This window comes from Sphaerodactylus townsendi, linkage group LG02 (assembly GCF_021028975.2).
Source record: "Sphaerodactylus townsendi isolate TG3544 linkage group LG02, MPM_Stown_v2.3, whole genome shotgun sequence".
In the NCBI taxonomy this organism is placed as follows: domain Eukaryota; kingdom Metazoa; phylum Chordata; class Lepidosauria; order Squamata; family Sphaerodactylidae; genus Sphaerodactylus; species Sphaerodactylus townsendi.
Genome location: NC_059426.1, coordinates 164,563,843 through 164,581,423, shown reverse-complemented (window position 1 = coordinate 164,581,423; position 17,581 = coordinate 164,563,843). Strand labels below are relative to the sequence as shown.

General features: G+C 49.1%; 1 protein-coding gene across 1 annotated transcript in view; it reads right to left on the bottom strand.

Annotated features, from left to right (window-relative positions):
* KIF26A (kinesin family member 26A) overlaps nucleotides 1–15,689 on the bottom strand; it is a 215,559-nt gene extending 199,870 nt beyond the window's left edge. The window contains 2 exon segments of the mRNA XM_048486723.1: nucleotides 14,951–15,235; nucleotides 15,314–15,689. Coding sequence (XP_048342680.1) covers nucleotides 14,951–15,235; nucleotides 15,314–15,328 — 300 coding nt within the window. The 5' untranslated portion in view covers nucleotides 15,329–15,689.
* Nucleotides 15,690–17,581: the final 1,892 nt, after the last annotated feature.

Genomic DNA, 17,581 nt, shown 5'->3' with positions numbered 1-17,581 from the left:
TCCACCTGGTTCAGATGGTGGGTGGGTGCTTTGGAGATGAAAGACAGGTTAGTTCCTGCTGCGTATGATCACGACTGATGAAAGAAGGAAGCGGTCTCCCCCGAGTCCAAGCTGCCGATAGCGGTGCTGAATTTAACTTCAGAATAGCAGAACTTTTGTTTGTTTGTTTTGAAATCACAGTTGCTGGCCCGAGCATCAGTTCAGGAGAAGTGCTTTGTGAAGACTATAACAGCATAGTCCTAAGCAGAGCTAACCAATGGATTCAGAAGAACATAAACATGCTCAGGACGGTACAGTGGCAGACACAAAATAGACAAAAATCACACGTCTGAAATTGTTTTTGCATAACACCTCCTATACACCATTGAAAGCTTGTCGGAAATTGGAAATTATTGGTCTTTTCTACCCTGTCCTGAAATATCTATGAGCCAAACTAAATGTTATTTTTTAACAAAAGTACAGCCCTGTTTGTTGTTGCTTTTCATGCATAGAATATGTCCTGTGGAACAGCAAAAATGTAAAAATAAATCCCCTGATCCTATTCTGGTGTGGAAAATAAGTGTGTGTGTGTGTGTGTGTGTGCGTGTTTGTGTGAGGGGAGGCTGGAGCTTTCCCTCTCCCTATGGTGGCCTTCCGAACCCAAATGGACTCCAGCTTCATGTTTTAATAGCCATTCCTCACAGCAGCTGTGTGACTTCACAAAATCACAGAGTTGGAAGAGACCACAAGGGCCATCAAGTCCAACCTCCTGCAATGCAGGAACACACAATCAAAGCACTGCCAACATATGTTCATCCAGCAATCCTGAATCCCACTGTTTTAAAAAAAAAACCTGAACTTCTAGTTTGGCTCTCTCTCCCCTCACCATCTTTTCAATGTTTGTATCCACATCTAGCCCAAAGAAGAATTCTTGAGGGATTCAAAACTTGCTCATTCCTTTGTAGCAGTGGCGCAGGAGGTTAAGAGCTCGTGTATCTAATCTGGAGGAACCGGGTTTGATTCCCAGCTCTGCTGCCTGAGCTGTGGAGGCTTATCTGGGGAATTCAGATTAGCCTGTACACTCCCACACACGCCAGCTGGGTGACCTTGGGCTAGTCACAGCTTCTCGGAGCTCTCTCAGCCCCACCTACCTCACAGGGTGTTTGTTGTGAGGGGGGAAGGGCAAGGAGATTGTAAGCCCCTTTGACTCCCCTGCAGGAGAGAAAGGGGGGATATAAATCCAAACGCCTCCTCTTCTTCTTCTTCTTCTTCCAAATAAGGGGCATTGGTCTCATTTTGCTTTTAGGCGCAGCAATTTGAGAAAACAGAAGTCGATTGTACCTGCTTTTTTTTCCACTTTAAAGGAAAAATAAGACATGAGTACTTTTCTGACCCCTCCGCTTTCTCCCTAAACCCATTCCCAATCCTCCACTGTAGTGTAGGCTGACCTCTGTGCCTTGTTTTAAGTTCCCAGCATCTGGACAACACTCGCTGACCCGCATTCCATCTGCTCAAACATTAATGCTTTGAACTTTTATGAACACCACACCTGTTATTTTCCAGTGGAGAGAGGAGGAGACCTAAAAACAGGGCCCAGAGGCGCTGTGATTTATCAATTTCCAGGGAATGCTTTCCAAACAACCACTTAGCACCTCATCCATGGCAAGTCAGAATGGTCTCCAGGAAACTAGGCAGGGCAGTTTACAAAGTGTAATAAAAGTAGGGAGGTCAGACACGCAGGTACGTATACAAGAAAAGACAAGACTCACTGGAAAAGACAATCATGGTTGAAAAAAAGACGAAGGCAGAAGGAAAAGAGGAAGGCACAATCAAATAATACCAATAACAGCTTGAGTTGCTAGTATAACATAAAGTAACTCCGTCCCTGGAGTATAATGGCCAGAAGAAATCAATTGATCCACATAAGTTCATTCATAAATGAGTTCATTCATAAGTTCAATCATTAGAAGTGGTATGCATTCCAGAGCAAAAAGACTCTTGCTCAGACAATCTTCCAAACGTTATCAGTTTCTATCCAATAGAAGGAAATAATAATAGTAAATGATGAACCCTATCTGGGTGCCTCCAGCATCCGTGGAGTGAAGAGGACAAGTATAAAAGAGGAAGACCCAACTTGAGATGAGTTGACATCAGGAAAAACTTCCTGACAGTAGGGGCTGTTCGAAAGTGGAATTCACTGCCTTGGAGGGTGGTGGAGTCTCCTTCTTTGGAGGTTTTCAAAGATGGATGGCCATCTGTCAGGAGTGCTTTGATTGTGTGTCCCTGCACTGCAGGGGGTTGGACTTGATGGCCCTTAGGGGTCTCTTCCAACTCTATGATTCTATGAACCAAGGAAGAAATGGGCTTCAATTTGCAAGACCCGAACAAGCGGTTAATGCGAGGCCATTTTGGAGATCATCCGGACATAGCGGCATCATGAGTCAGAAATCACTTGACAACACGTAACACATATGTAGGTACGTGGAACACGCAAGCAATTAATGTGATGTATCAGTGGTGGGATCCAAAAATGTTAGTAACAGGTTCCCATGGTGGTGGGATTCAAACAGTGGCGTAGCGCCAATGGAGCTGGGTGGGGCACGACGGGGACATGGCCGGGCATTCCAGGGGCGGGGCATTGCTGGGCGGGGCTGTGGCAAGGACGCAGCCACTGCGCCGGTCCTTGGGCGGGAAACGAATGCATGCAGGCACAGGCTGCCAAGCACGCCAGTGCACCTCCTGCTAGACTGTTCAAGTTCTGCGCGCTACTGCTGAGGAGCGGAGGAGGGGCGTAACTAAGGTAAAAATCACGTGGCAAAATCACCAATTAGTAACCCACTCTTGGCACACATAAATAATTAGTAACCTACTCTCGGGAACCTGTGGGAACCTGCTGGATCCCACCTCTGGTGATGCTGCCAACTAGCCACTTCGGCGGGCATTTTCAAGGCTGCTCTGTGAGGTCATCTTAAAGGAAGCGTTCCGCACATAATGCCAAGAGCCCTTTCTGTGTTCCCTATGTGTGCAACCCAGATACAAAACCTTTATTGGATCCTGTGCTCACGGGGAGGCCAGCCTTCGTATCAGGTTTTCACTATACAGTCATTGCACGGTAGGGGTTCAAGTATCGGATAGTGCTGAACTAGGGAAATCCAAGCTGAAACCTACAATCAATCATAAAACTTAATGGTAACCTTGGGCCAGTCACCAGCTTAGCTTAATTCACAAGTTTCCATGAGAATAAAATGGAAGGAGGGGAAACACGATGTGTGACCTTGAAAGAAGGAGCGTCTAAAGATGGCATTAGAGTGCACGGTACAAATGTTCTATACAGACAATCATAGAATTATAGAGTTGGAAAAGACCCCAAAGGCCATCAAGTCCAACCCCCAGCCATGCAGGAACACACAATCAAAGCACTGCCGACATATGTTTGTCCAGCCTTTGTTTTAAAAGGGGAGGACTCACACAGTTCTTCCACTGACCCCACAACCCACATGGCTTTTTGTCCAAGGGTTCTTTTATCCCCAGCAGTGACATTTTACAGTCATAGAAAGTGAAATAAGTTTCAGAAGGCAGCCAATTTGGCCTGAAGTAGAACAGCTAGGGGTCAAAACCAGTAGCACCTTAGAGATCAATAAGATCTTTGGGGGGGGGGGTGAGTCCAGTAGCACCTTTAAGGCCAACGAAGTTTTATTCTAGGTATACGTTTTCATGTGTATTAAAACTTTTACCAAGGATAAAACATTCTTGGCCTTAAAGATGTATCAGGAAAAGTATGCTTGAACGCAAAAACTTACACCATGAATAAAAATTTTCTTTGGCCTTAAAGATGTACCTGAAGAAGTATAGATGCACATAAAAACTTATGCCAAGCATAAAACTTCCTTGGCCTTAAAGATGTATCTGAAAAAGTAAATGCGTACAAAAACTTATATACTGAGAATAAAGATGTATCCGAAGAAATGTGGAATGCACACGAAAACTTGTACCAAGAATAAAACTTTGTTGGTCTTAAGGCGCTACTAGACTCAAACCTTTTTATGCTCCTTCATACCAACCCGGCTAGCCACCTGGAAGATTTGGGGGGTATAAACTTTTAAGAGTCAGAGCTCCCTTTGTCTTATATCTGAAGAAGGGGAGTTTGCACCCGCAAAATCTTGTTGCCTCTGTGCTGCTAGAGGTGTCAAATCTAACAGTCAAATGCGAAGGCAAACCTGTAGAATACAGCCCATTATAAGTATCTTTGTGGCATTCTCAGCTCATTTCCGCAAATCACGCCACCACATAAAGGCAAAGGATTGTTTTGCAATTGAAACAAAGGATGCCCTCTGGGGAATGGAAAGGGAATGCTAAAAGTTGTATGGTTTTTATAATCCATTCTACTGTTGATGTTTCTAAGATTTTGAGGCTTACACTATGGATGTTTGAAGGCGGCGTGATATAGTCTGACCTTGTCAGATCTCAGAAACTAAGCGGGGTCAGTTCTTGGACAAGAGACATAAGAACATAAGAACATAAGAACAAGCCAGCTGGATCAGACCAGAGTCCATCTAGTCCAGCTCTCTGCTACTCGCAGTGGCCCACCAGGTGCCTTTGGGAGCTCACATGAAAGACCACCAAGGAAGGCTCTGCAGCAGACGACAACGGCAAACCACCTCTGCTTCTCTGCCCTGAAAACCCTCTGCTGGGGTCACCATTAAGTAGGCCGCGACTCAACAGCATATACATGCATGTCTTCCGCTTAATAAAGCTTCCTAATATGTAATACAAACAAATAAAAGTCACCAAGGTTTCATTCGTGGCAGGAAAACATTTCACCTGTACCCGATTACAGGACGGCCCAGAGAAGACGTACTTTCAAATAGGTCAATCTGCAAGCATTTTGCAGTGAATGCAATCTAGACATTAGCTGGTTCACCGTTCAAAGTAGGATGTTGGAGTAAATGGACCTTCAGTCTGATCTGGCAGGGTTCTTAATTGCAGCCCCCCCCCCCCGCCTTTCCCCCTCATTCAGACCCACCAGATTCCCTGGGAATGTTTCTGGACTAGTCCAAAGGAAATGGAGAGCAATCTTATCTTCAAAACAAGCTTGTCCACGTTTTGACATTGCGACAGCTATTATTACTTTACTTGGCAGGCTCTGAAACTCCGAATGAAAGGAGGGGAGATTCATTTCCCTATTATCAACTACTAGGGGGTGGGGGGTTGTTCCTCTAAGACAGCCAGGAATGAGACCACACAAACAGGTCTAGGGGGGAATGAAAGGTCTGCTCACCTGGGCCTCTACATAAGAGCCATTGACTTCCAGTATAAGCACTTCCCTCCTCCCACCTTGTTTCCTGTGACAAAGATCTGTTTATAAGAAGGACCCCATTACCTCTGGCGAGGGCCAGCTTGGGCTAAGAATCATTTAAAACACTATATGTCTCTTGCAAAGCCTTTATGCTGAAGAAGTGAACAATAGGAAATTAACCTTCTGTTCGCTGAACGGACAACGGGAAATCTAGAAGGCCTGCCTTTGACGTTTTCCGTTCCGCTTGAAAGGAACAAAAGGGACGGATTCGAAACCCTGCTCAAAGCCAACACAAAAGCCCCCCCCCCCCCCGCAATCTTGGTGGGCTTTGGATCAAGCCCCGAACTTCGATCCCTGCCGCCTGACACCGGATTGCAATGCAGCCCCCCAAGACAACTATATTTAGATTCTATGGGAATTTCACTCAATGGTACAGGAACTCTTTGAATTAAAATGAAGGTCAGGAGGGTTTGGCTTCCTCAGTAGGCCTTTTCTCTCTTCCCCCTTGTTCTTACAAATACCCAGATAACCATTGTTTGGAACACAATAAGTTACCGCCAGTGTTATGCTCAAGAAAAGAAAAAAAAAGCCTTCTTGTATATTTTCATGCGCGACGTGAAAACAAATTGCTGAGGGCTACGCATCTGCTATGTCTTCTTTTTGCTTGAAACAGGGCTCCCAAGAAAACAGTGGGAGAGAGGGGCAGATATTCTGGGGATCCAGTAGCCTGTGAAGGTAAGCGAGCCATAAAGGTGTCCTCATAAGATATCTGAATTAAGAATAAGGCCCTTTGGGAAGTTTTGTCTAAGTTTGCGTGAGGACTCTCGGCAGGCCTTACCTTAAAATTAACAGTCTTATTAACATGTTGCTCAGCATCTACATAATCTTGTTACTGGCCACAGTTTACACAAACATAAGCATTATGACAGAACTCTGGAATGAGGAGTTAATAATACTGTGCAATGAGTCTTTTGATACTGGGCACTGCCCAAGTTTCGCCATCAAGTCACATTTGATTTATGGCGACCCTGAAAGGGTTTTTAAGGCATGAGATGATTACAGGAAGTTTGCCATTGCCTTCACAATGGAGTAACGGATTCAAGGTGCAGGAAAAGAGATTCCACCTAAACATTAGGAAGAACTTTCTGACTGTAGAATTCACTGCCACAGAGAGGGGTGGAGTCTCCTTCTTTGAAGGTTTTTAAACAGAGGCTGAATGAACATATGTCGGGAGTGCTTTGACTCTGTGTTCCTGCACAGATCCCTTGTGAGGTAGGTGGGGCTGAGAGAGTTCTGAGAGAACTGCGACTAGCCCAAAGTCACCCAGCAGGAATGTAGGAGTGCGGAAACACATCTGGTTCACCAGATCAGCCTCTATCACTCAGGTGGAGGAGTGGGGAATCAAACCTGGTTCTCCAGATTAGAATCCACCTGCTCTTAACCACTAGACCACGCTGGCTCTCCCACTACACCACGCTGGAAGCTTTGTGTGGCATGCACATGCATTAGCACCATAACAAATACAGGCAGATGATGAATGAAATTAATAATGTTGTATACCAAAAAATCAGCTAAGTCAGCACTTCAATAGATACTGACAGATAGGGATACCAAGTTGGTCTCCACAAAAACCAGGGCCTTCTCTGCCACGGCCCCCAAATTCTGGGAAACCTCTTCTAAGGACCGGCATATGTGCATCACAGCTTCATAAACAGACTACAACAGTGGTGGCAAACCTTTGGCGCTCCAGATGTTATGGACTACAATTCCCATCAGCCCCTGCCAGCATGGCCAATTGTAGTCCATAACATCTGGAATGCCAAAGGTTCGCCATCACGGGGCTAAGATGTTTTCCAGGACAGCTTCGGGAGTCAACCCAATTACCCCTGTTGTTACAACCATGTCAGGGCCAGTTTAACAATCATGTTTTCACTCTTCTGAATTTGAGAGAACATGTTGAAATAGTTGCCTATAATACTCCAGCGTGGTGTAGTAGTTAAGAGCAGGTGGATTCTAATCTGAAGAACCAGGTTTGATTCGCCTGAGTGGCAGAGGCTTATCTGGTGAACCAGATGTGTTTCCGCACTCCTACATTCCTGCTGGGTGACCTTGGGCTAGTCGCAGTTCTCTCCGAACTCTCTCAGCCCCACCTATCTCACAAGGTATCTGTTTTGGGGAGGGGAAGGGAAAGGAGCTTGTAAGCCCCGTTGAGTCTCCTTACAGGAGAGGAAGGTGGAGTATAAATCCAAACTCCTCTTCTTCCTTCAGAAAGAAGTAAACTAAAATCCGTCCACCAGAGAACAGTAGTGTGAAGTCAGGCACACAATCACCTTTCGCAAACTTGCTTCCCAATGACATGTAGAGAACACACCTAGGCATGCCAGAAGGGCGCTCCGTTTTACCTCCAGCTGCGTTTTACAACCTCTGAGATACCAGCAGAACTGTAGCTGTTGACGATTGACAGTCAACCTAATTAACGTCCAATAAAACTCAGCAGCCGCACACCTGTTCCCAAATGGCACATGAACACGGAAAGCTGCCTTCTACCGAGTCAGACCCATCAAGGTCAGTATTGGTTACTCTGACCAGCTCCGGTTCTCCAGGGTGGTCTCAGCTCAAGGTCTTTCACCTTGCCTGCTACCTGACAATTTTACCTGGAGGCGCTGGGGATCGAACCCAAGACCTTCTGTATGAAAATTGGATGCACTGCTCCTGATTTCTAGAACCAGCTTGGATAACCGTTCCCAGACTGTTCTGCAGACGTTATCCCACATATGCTGCTCCACAAAGAACCGTTGGTTTTATACCCCACTTTTGTCTACCTTTAAGACATCTATAAGTGGCTTACAACCGCCTTCTCTTCCCACAACAAGCACCTTGGGAGGTGGGTAGGGCTGAGAGAGTTCTGAGAGAACTTTGACTAGCCCAGGGGTAGGGAACCTGTGGCTCAAGAGCCGCATGCGGCTCTTCTGCCCTTGCACTGTGGCTCCACAAGCCGAGCCGCCGGCCCCATCCTTGCCCGCCATGCACCAACTGCCCACGGTCGGCTGGGCTGCGCCGCGGGCTTTCCCTCTCGCCTGCCCCGTTGGAGCGGGGTGGGCACTTTTCTGGCGGCCGGCGAGGCCGAGCCGCTGGCTTCATCCTTGCCCGCCCTGCAGGCAGCAGGGCAGGCGCATCCATGCGCTTCTCAGAATGAGCGGAGTAAAAGGTAAAAAAAACCCTCTATATATAGTGGTATATTTATTTTAAATGTCAAAAATTATTTGCGGCCCAAGTGTTTTCTTTTCCCGTGGAAAACGGGTCCAAATGGCTCTTTGAGTGTTAAAGGTTCCCTACCCCTGGACTAGCCCAAGGTCACCCAGCAGGCTTCATGTGGAGGTGCATCGTTTTGAAATTCAGCCCGCCACCCCAAACTGCATACCTTTCCCATTTCCCTACTTGCTCCCATTCTTCTAGGTGGGCTGCTCCTCCAATTCCTTCAGTGCTAAGCAACCCATGTGTGTGTGCCATCAAGTCGCAGACAACTTATGGCAACCCCGTAGGGCTTTCAAGGCAAGAGACATTCAGAGGTGGTTTGCCATTGCCCATTTCGGCATAGCAACCCTGTACTTCCTTGGTGGTCTCTTCAAGGAATAACCTGGGCTGATTCTGGTTGGCTTCCATGATCTGGTGAGATCAGGCTACCCTGGACCATCCAGGTTACGGTGTACACATGGTTAATGCCGGAATGACTGCTCTGGGCCTTTCTGGTCCCAGCCTCTGAGTGAATTGATGCGGCTGGCCTCCACTCGGGCCAATGATGCGGCTGGCCTCCACTCGGGCCAGGGCCTTTACGGCTCTGGCCCCTGCCTGGTGGAACACTCTCCCTCCAACTGTCCGGGCCCTACAGGACCTTGGTGGTTTCCGCAGGGCCTGGAAGACCGAGTTGTTCCACTGGGCTTTTGGAGAAACCAGCCGCTGAGTGTGCCCCCCCCCCCCAGGTTAGGAGTCCTTAACATCAGTGGGACCCATTATTGGAATTTATGGGTCCCTAATACCATCAGGACCCACTACCCCCTCCCTCCTCCTCCTAGGAGGATTAGGTTCAGGTGGGATGTCATCTTAGGATATAATAACTGCTGTTTTTACTGTAATTATGGATGTTTATGATGATTTTATGTGATTTTATGCTGTACACCGCCCAGAGCCCTTCGGGGATGGGGTGGTATATCAAATTAAATTTTAAAAAATTGATTTGGGTCCACAGGCCTATAAAAGCTCTATAAAAAGTCCTCTTGGGGTGCGGTTCAGTGGTTAAGAATGGTGGACTCAACTCTGGAGAACCAGGTTTGTTTCCCCACTCCTACACATCATGATAGTAGTAGTAGTAGTAGTAGTAGTAGTAGTAGTAGGAGGAGGAGGAGGAGGAGCAGGAGTTTGGGTTTATACCCCCCTTTCTCTCCTATAAGGAGACTCAAAGGGGCTTACAATCTCCTTTCCTTCCCCCTCCCCACAACAAACACCCTGTGAGGTGGGTGGGGCTGAGAGAGATCCAAAGAACTGTGACTAGCCCAAGGTCACCCAGCTGGCATGTGCTGGAGTACACAGGCTCCCCAAATTCCATGGGTGGGGCTGCCAAGATGACTACTGTCCAAGCCTTAACCCTCTTTCCAGAAACTGAAGCAAAGACAACAATGGCAGAAGCCACCTTGACCATAGTCCTCACAGCCATGCAGGGAAGAAACATGCAAAACAAAAGCATCCGTCTCACTGGAGTAGGAAGTGGCTAAGTGGCGGGATATCTGCTTTGGATGCAGAAGGTTGCAGGTTCGATGCCTGATCTCTGTTCAAAAGTGTCAGTCAAGAGCTGGATTGAAAGACCCAGAAGAGCCAATTCCACTTAGAGCGGAAATGGAGGATCTCTGTACTCTGACTCAACGTAAGATACTTTCAAGTGGAGGGTCAGAAGTCCCACAAAGCAGTAAGGACCCACACAGGATTGGGTCATAAAAGCACTTCTGGACCACAGTACCGTAAACTGCTCTTCCCGCAAATCATGACGGCATATTCACTCTTTGATGAGCAATTAGCAGAAATTAAGTCATGGAAACAAGCAAACGCATGCTCGGAAATTAAGCAGCAGAAATGAGCAAACACTGTCCTATCTGGTCCCCCCCCCCCCCCGCAAGCAGATCCCGAGATCAAGTCTCCACTTAGCCCCACAAACTTGGAGGCCTCTGTATGCATCATCTATCTGCCATGGATACTAAACCGGCTTCCTTGCCACATTCTAGGGTAACCAACAAACAGAAAGAACCACAGATGAGGAATGGTGTGCAGATGGATTCTCAACGGATGAGGTCACCAAAGGCAGACAGCGGACACCGCTCCTATTCCCCCCACCCTCACAGCTCTTGTCCAAAACTACCCCTTTTACATTCTCCAAAAGGAATCATTCCTACAAAGAGGGCTTTCAGTTGTTGCAACTGGGAAGGGGGGATGGATATAATTGCCAGAACTGAATTTGAATCCCAGTCACTGAGATAGCACTATTCCTGACTGACAGGGATCCTACAGGGGTACCATACTCCAGTACGCCTCTACAACACTGAGATTGGGGGGGGGGGGGAGGCCAGAAGTACACAAGCAGGCAGTTGAAGAAGAAGAAGGAGAAGGAGAAGGAGGAGAAGGAGGAGAAGAAGAAGAAGAAGGAGAAGAAGGAGAAGAAGGAGGAGTAGGAGAAGAAGAAGTAGTAGAAGAAGAGGAAGAAGAAGAAGAAGGAGGAGTTTGGATTTATATCCCCCCTTTCTCTCCTGCAGGAGACTCAAAGGGGCTTTCAATCTCCTTGCCCTCCCTTCCTCAAAACAAACACCCCGTGAGGTAGGTGGGGCTGAGAGAGCTCCAAGAAGCTGTGACTAGCCCAAAGTCACTCAGTTGGCGTGTGTGGGAGTGCCCAGGCTAATCTGAATTCCCCAGATAAGCCTCCACAGCTCAGGCGGCAGAGCTGGGAATCAAACCCAGTTCCTCCAGATTAGATACACGAGCTCTTAACATCCTACGCCACTGTAGAAGTTTAGAAAAACTGCTACAAGTAACTTCTGCAAGTAATGGTCTTCATTGCATAAGCACAAGAACACACACCGAGTATAAATTACGGGCAAAAACATGCCATCTGGACATTAGAAGGAATTTTTTTTTCCATTAAGAGCAGTTCAGTAATGGAATTGGCTCCGCCTCTCTGGCAGTCTTCAAGGAAAGATTGGACGACAGTTTCCAGGGATGCTCTGGGCCAGGGGTGTCATGCATGTGGCTGGATCTTGCCCCTTGAGAGGCCTTATCAGGCCTGTGAGCCAGCTGAAGAAACAGCCCCCCTCTGCATCCCCCTCCAGCACCATTCTGGGGCCAGCTGATGCAGCCACCCCCACCCCCGGACTGGTCAAACCAAGTCTTATTTATAGTCATATCCGGCCCAAGTAACAAATGAGTTTAATACCCCAAGGCTGATCCAGCATTGAGCAGTGGGTCAGACTAGATAGCTCGGGGTCTGCAACCTGCAGCTCTCCAGATGTTCATGGACTACAAATCCCATCAGCCCCTGCCAGCATGGCAGCCATGCTGGCAGGGGCTGATGGGATTTGTAGTCCATGAACATCTGGCGAGCCGCAGGTTGCAGACCCCTGAGATAGTCTATATGCCCCCTTCCGACTTTGTGATTTGATGATTCTAAGTCTACAAAGTGTGCCGAAGTACACACAAGCATCTCAAGAGGCACAGAGTACACTGTACGCAGGCAGCTACTCTAAGGTTACGCGAGGCGTCTCAAACTTTCTGCACTAAGATTCTTCGCAGGGTACAATTAGTACAGTACCGACCCCAAACATGTACACAGGCATCGGTGCAGGGCTTACGTGGGTCGGACAAGCCCTCTGTGGCAGGCACCAGAACGCTGCTGCCCAAAGTGCTCACATAAATGCTGAACAGCGAGGCGGTATCAAAGTATTACGGCACTATTAAGAGGCATGGCTAGCAAAATTCTGTAAGGCGTTCTTTACATAAATCAAACTGCTATGCAATGTGAGCCGCTGTTCGAATGCACAGGGGCAATTCCTGGGGCGCACAAAGTTATCCTCCGGGAGGGCAAAAGGTCTAGTTTACCCCAAGGCAGCCGGCTAAACACACCAGCACTACACCCACAGTTGCCGACTCCGGGTTGTGAAATTCCTGGAGATTCGGGGCGGAGATTTGGGAGGGCAGGGAGTTACAACAGGGTGTAACACCATCCTCCCAAACAGCCATTTTTCCCCAGGGGAAATGAAGAAACTGAACTCTGCAGTCTAGAAATCAACTGCAGTTCTCCAGGCCTCGCCAAGATGTTGGCAACCCTGTGCCATACTGAACAATATCACCAAGTTAGTGGCAACGTACAAATACCAAGGCAGCTCCCCCCCATTTGGGTGGGGGGAGAACTGTGGGAAAATACATGTAACCCCCATGCCCAGAATGGGTTGGCCCAGAATGGGTTGACCCAGTAAGGGGGTGGAGACTCGGAGCAGCAGAGAGGCTGCAAGAGCTCTTTTGCAGAAGAAGCAAGGCTACCAGACTTGGACCTTGATTTCTATAAGCCCTTAACACCTTGTTAAGGTAATTTCAATATTGTTGGGAACTACTGGGAAGGTAGTTGTTGTTTTGCTATGTTGTAAATGTTGGAGTTTATTGTTTCAGGGTTTTCTTTGTGGTTGTAATGGGTGAGAGTTCTCCTGGAGACCTTCATCATGTTGCAACCTGTTCATCAAGCCCTTGGAGTCTTCAGGAGCCAGCCAACTTGCAAAGGAGAATTTGGACTTGGCAATATCAGTAGACTGTAAATAGAAGGACTTGAAATGCAACCTGAACAGGACCTTGAATTGTAACGTTAAATGTTGATGTTTTAAAAGTGTTAATTGTAAAGAAAGTAAACCATTTTGTTGTTTAAAAATTGTTGTTGCAACTCATTCCAAGTATTGCCCCACAGAACCCACAAGCTGAGGTTACAAATGGCTTCAACCAGCGTGGGCTTGGAAGTGAGATTGCAAATATAAATTGGTTTGCAATGAAAGTGTGCAGCAAGTTGGGGTTTGATCCCCATAAAACCATTTTGTTATGAAACTTCAAGAGATGTTGCTGTGTTAATTTGAAACACTGTTTGGCAGTTATATGAAGGAAGGGATTCCAGTTGCAATCCCCCATCCCTTCTGCAAACTGCTTTGCTGAATTTGCAACATTTGCTGGAAAGTTTTGCAAATTTCCAGTGCAGCTAAGTTTGGAACAGTTGGAAATCCTGGCAAGGGAAAGACAATGTTCTGCATTCAGATGCACCAAATGTGGTTCCTCCAAGTACAGGAATCTCTGGGGAAATCATTGTGCAATGATTTCAAAAGTTGCATTGCAATTACTGTCGGGACGACAGAATTTTTTAGTGGGGAGAATGTAACCCCATGCCCAGAATGGGTTGGCCCAGAAATGGGTTGACCCAGTAAGGGTGGAGGACCTCGAGCAGCAGAGAGGCTGCAAGAGCTCTTCTGCAGAAGAAGCAAGGCTACCAGACTTGGACCTTGATTTCTATAAGCCCTTAACAATCTTTGGTAATTTCAATATTGTTGGGAACTACTGGGAAGGTAGTTGTTGTTTTGCTATGTTGTAAAATGTTGGAGCTTATTGTTTCAGGTTTCTTTGTGTTGTAATGGGTGAGAGTTCTCCTGGAGACCTTCATCATGTTGCAACCTGTTCATCAAGCCCTTGGAGTCTTCAGGAGCCAGCCAACTTGCAAAGGAGAATTTGGACTTGGCAATATCAGTAGACTGTAAATAGAAGGACTTGAAATGCAACCTGAACAGGACCTTGAATTGTAACGTTAAATGTTGATGTTTTAAAAGTGTTAATTGTAAAGAAAAGTAAACCATTTTGTTGTTTAAAAATTGTTGTTGCAACTCATTCCAAGTACTGCCCCACAGAACCCACAAGCTGAGGTTACATACACACCCTAGCAGTACAGTGCAAAGCAAACATCTAATGCAGAGGTGTCCAATTCTGGCGCTTCAGATGTTCATGGACTACAATTCCCATCAGCAGGGGTTGATGGGGATTGTAGTCCATGAACGTCTGAAGTGCCAGAGTTGGACACCTCTGATCGAATGCTTGTTTCTGTAAGCGCATCTGACTACTAGGCAAACCAGACAGCACCAGACAAAACATGCAGCCGCATTTCAGCAGGCAACAAAAATGTCAGGGCGATGCAACCCGTGACCCCAACGCGGCTCCACAACCCAGAGTTGGGCAACTGCAAGGCAACGAGCCGCACAAGAACCCCTGAATGGAGCCAGGCCAAGCAGGTCTACTCAGAAGTCAGCGCTCCGTGGCAAGGGGACTGACCGACTCCCGAGAAAGCCTGCCCAAGAGCACCATGCTGCAAAGGGAATCGAGTGGAAAGAGAGCAGCACCCCGAGCCGTCCAGGAATCGACCCGTGCAGACGGTGAGTGAACGGAGAGATTGTCTTTTTCCCTTCTGCTGGATCGTGCATTGATGGATCCCGGGGTCGAAGTTCTGCACTCCGCAAAGTCTGCAAAGCGGAGCGTTGGAGCCGCCGACCGCTCCACCCCCCCCCCCCCGCCCGCTCCCCCACCACCAGCCCCCAGCCGACCCGAGATCTCTTGACCTACCGGCGGGGCCAAGGAGTTGCAGGCGGCGGCCAGCTTCCCCGCTTGCCTCTGGAGCTCGGCCAGCTTGGCTTGGCAACCGCGGCACCATCCTCCTCCTCCTCCTCCTCCTCCTGGGGCGGCTCTCTCGAAGTGGCCCGGCTCGCCCCCCGAGGCGGCCCCGGCTCCGTCCGGCGGGGGGCGGCTGGCGCAGCGCTCTTCGGGGGCCGGGAGCCTCTTCCTCGGGGGCGCCTCCAGGGAAAGCGGCGGCGGCGGCGGCGGGTCGCGCCGGGGGTTGCCCTCGGCCACCTGGAAGGGAAGCAAAGGCACATTCAGACGGCGCGGCGGCGGGGCGCACGGCGAGGGCTCCCCGGGGAAGCCACGTACCCCCAGCAGCCTCATGGCAGCGTCCGGCTGGAGCGAGCCGAGCTACGACGACGACGACGACGCCGGGAAGCCGCTCGCCCCCGGGGCGCTCCGCATGCTCATCGCCCGGGCAAGATCCCCGGGCTGCGCGCCTTTTGCGCGGCGCCTTTTTGCGCTGCGCCCGGCTGCTCCGTGCGCGCTCGGCGAGGGCGGACTCTCCACTCCGGCTGCGGCGGCGGCTGCTGCTACATGGTGGGTCGCTGCAGCTCGGGCAGGGAAAAGTTTCGGCGTTTGGCAAAGTTGAAGCAGCCCCGGACGGCAAGAGGGGGCGGGACTGGGGGGAGGAGGAGGAGGAGGAGGAGTGGTCTCCCCGATCCGCCCCTCCCCTCCCCTCCCCGGCCCGGGACCCAGACTGAGCTCGGGTGGACAGAAGCACGTGGGAACGGGGCGGAGAGGCGGTGCCGACTATTGTTTTCCTGACCCGGCGACTGGGTTGGCTTCCAAACCGACGCAAGGGCGAGGGAGGGGGGGGCGCATCTGATTTCCAGGAGGTTTCTTCAGTGTTTGGGCGGGGGGGGGGGTATTAAATGGGGGGAGGCGCCGAATCGGGTTGGTTTTTTTTAATCCCTTTAATCAACCAGATGAATATGACTTCCTTTGGAAATGTAACACTTGGCTGCTGTCCCTAAAACGCTTAAGCGGGGCATAGGCTGCCCCCAGACCCTGTCGGTCAGATGAGATTTGTGTTCCTGCCTTAAGGGGAAGCAGGCTTGGCCAAACAGGTCTGCGGTCCCCAAACCGTAAATACTGATGTTGAAGTGACCCTCAACTTCTAGCCGATTTATACTGACCGCCCTGCAGGTTTTCAAGGCCAGAGATGGTTTGCCACAAGCCCGGATTTCCCTTGGGGGTCTCACACTCAAATGCTAACCAGAGCAGACCCATCTTAGTTTAAGAGATGGGGAAGTATCACCCTTAATCCAGTTTAGTGAATCCAGAGTAACTATCAGCGTGGTGTGGTGGTTAAGAGCAAGTGGATTCTAATCTGGAGAACCGGGTTGGATTCCCCACTCCTCCACCTGAGCGGCGGAGGCTTATCTGGCGAACCAGATGTGTTTCAGCACACATTCCTGCTGGGTGACCTTGGGCTGCTAGGCACAGTTTGTTCAGAACTCTCTCAGCCCCACCTACCTCACAAGGTGTCTGTTGTGGGGAGAGGAAGGGAAAGGAGCTTGTAAACCACCTTGAGTCTCCTTACAAGAGAGAAAGGGGGTGTAAATCCCCAAAAACTCTTCTTCTATCATCCTGGCTAAGCATCAGCTGCCCTTGAATGAGCTGGCACGAGCCGCGGTCTTAGTGGGTCCCACCATGCGTTCACTCTTCCATCTAATTGTGAACATTTGTGGGAGGGAGTAGATTGGGGGTCCCCAACGCGGTACCCCGCTCGTGCCAACACCTTTCCTGACAACCGTCAATTATTTTAGGAAGTGGGTGGACCAATCAATGCTTCTGATTATTGGAGATTTGAGTGGCTGTGGAGATTTCTTTTAACACTGCATTTGCAGCAACAGTTACCAAGACCCTGTGAAACTTTGTTACTGAAGTTAAGCGGTGGCAACTTTGTGGCTGGCTCCGCCTCTTGTGGCAGCCATTTTGTGGTTGCCATGCTGTGTACTACCATGCTGTGTCAGAATTCCAAATATGCCCGCAGACTCAAAAAGACTGAGAACCAGAGGCTGCAGCTGGGGACAGGGGGGTCATGACAAGACAAGGCGCACACCCCTGTGGGGGTGTGGCGAGGGCGTGGCAGGGACAGGGCGGGGGCAGAGGACGCACCAGTGCACCGAGCGCTTTCCCACCTTGCTACGCCTCTGCTGAGAACCCAGGGGGTAGGTTCTGTATTTTGTGTTTGCGTACATGAGCTCATCCCTGTTTTTACAGGCAGGGAGCGGTGATCAATCTTTCTCCAAATCAAGGGCTGCAGTCCGATGCGGAGGTTATTCGGATTACAGTCCAATGCAGGATATCTTCTATCTAATTAACATCAACATAGGTTTGGGCTGCAATTTCTCCGGAACTCCTTTCAGCTAGAGATCTTGAATGAAAGTCTGCAGTGACTGAACCTAGAACGTGAGATTCTCTACACAGCATGTGTTCTGCTTCTGAGCTAGGACACCTGCTTCCACGCTCCTGTGAACTCACGTGTTTCCTGCCTGTACGTGTATGCATCCGTTCGTACAGAGGAACCCCAAGCATACATGCATTCACTGTAACTTGTGAGCAGGGCTG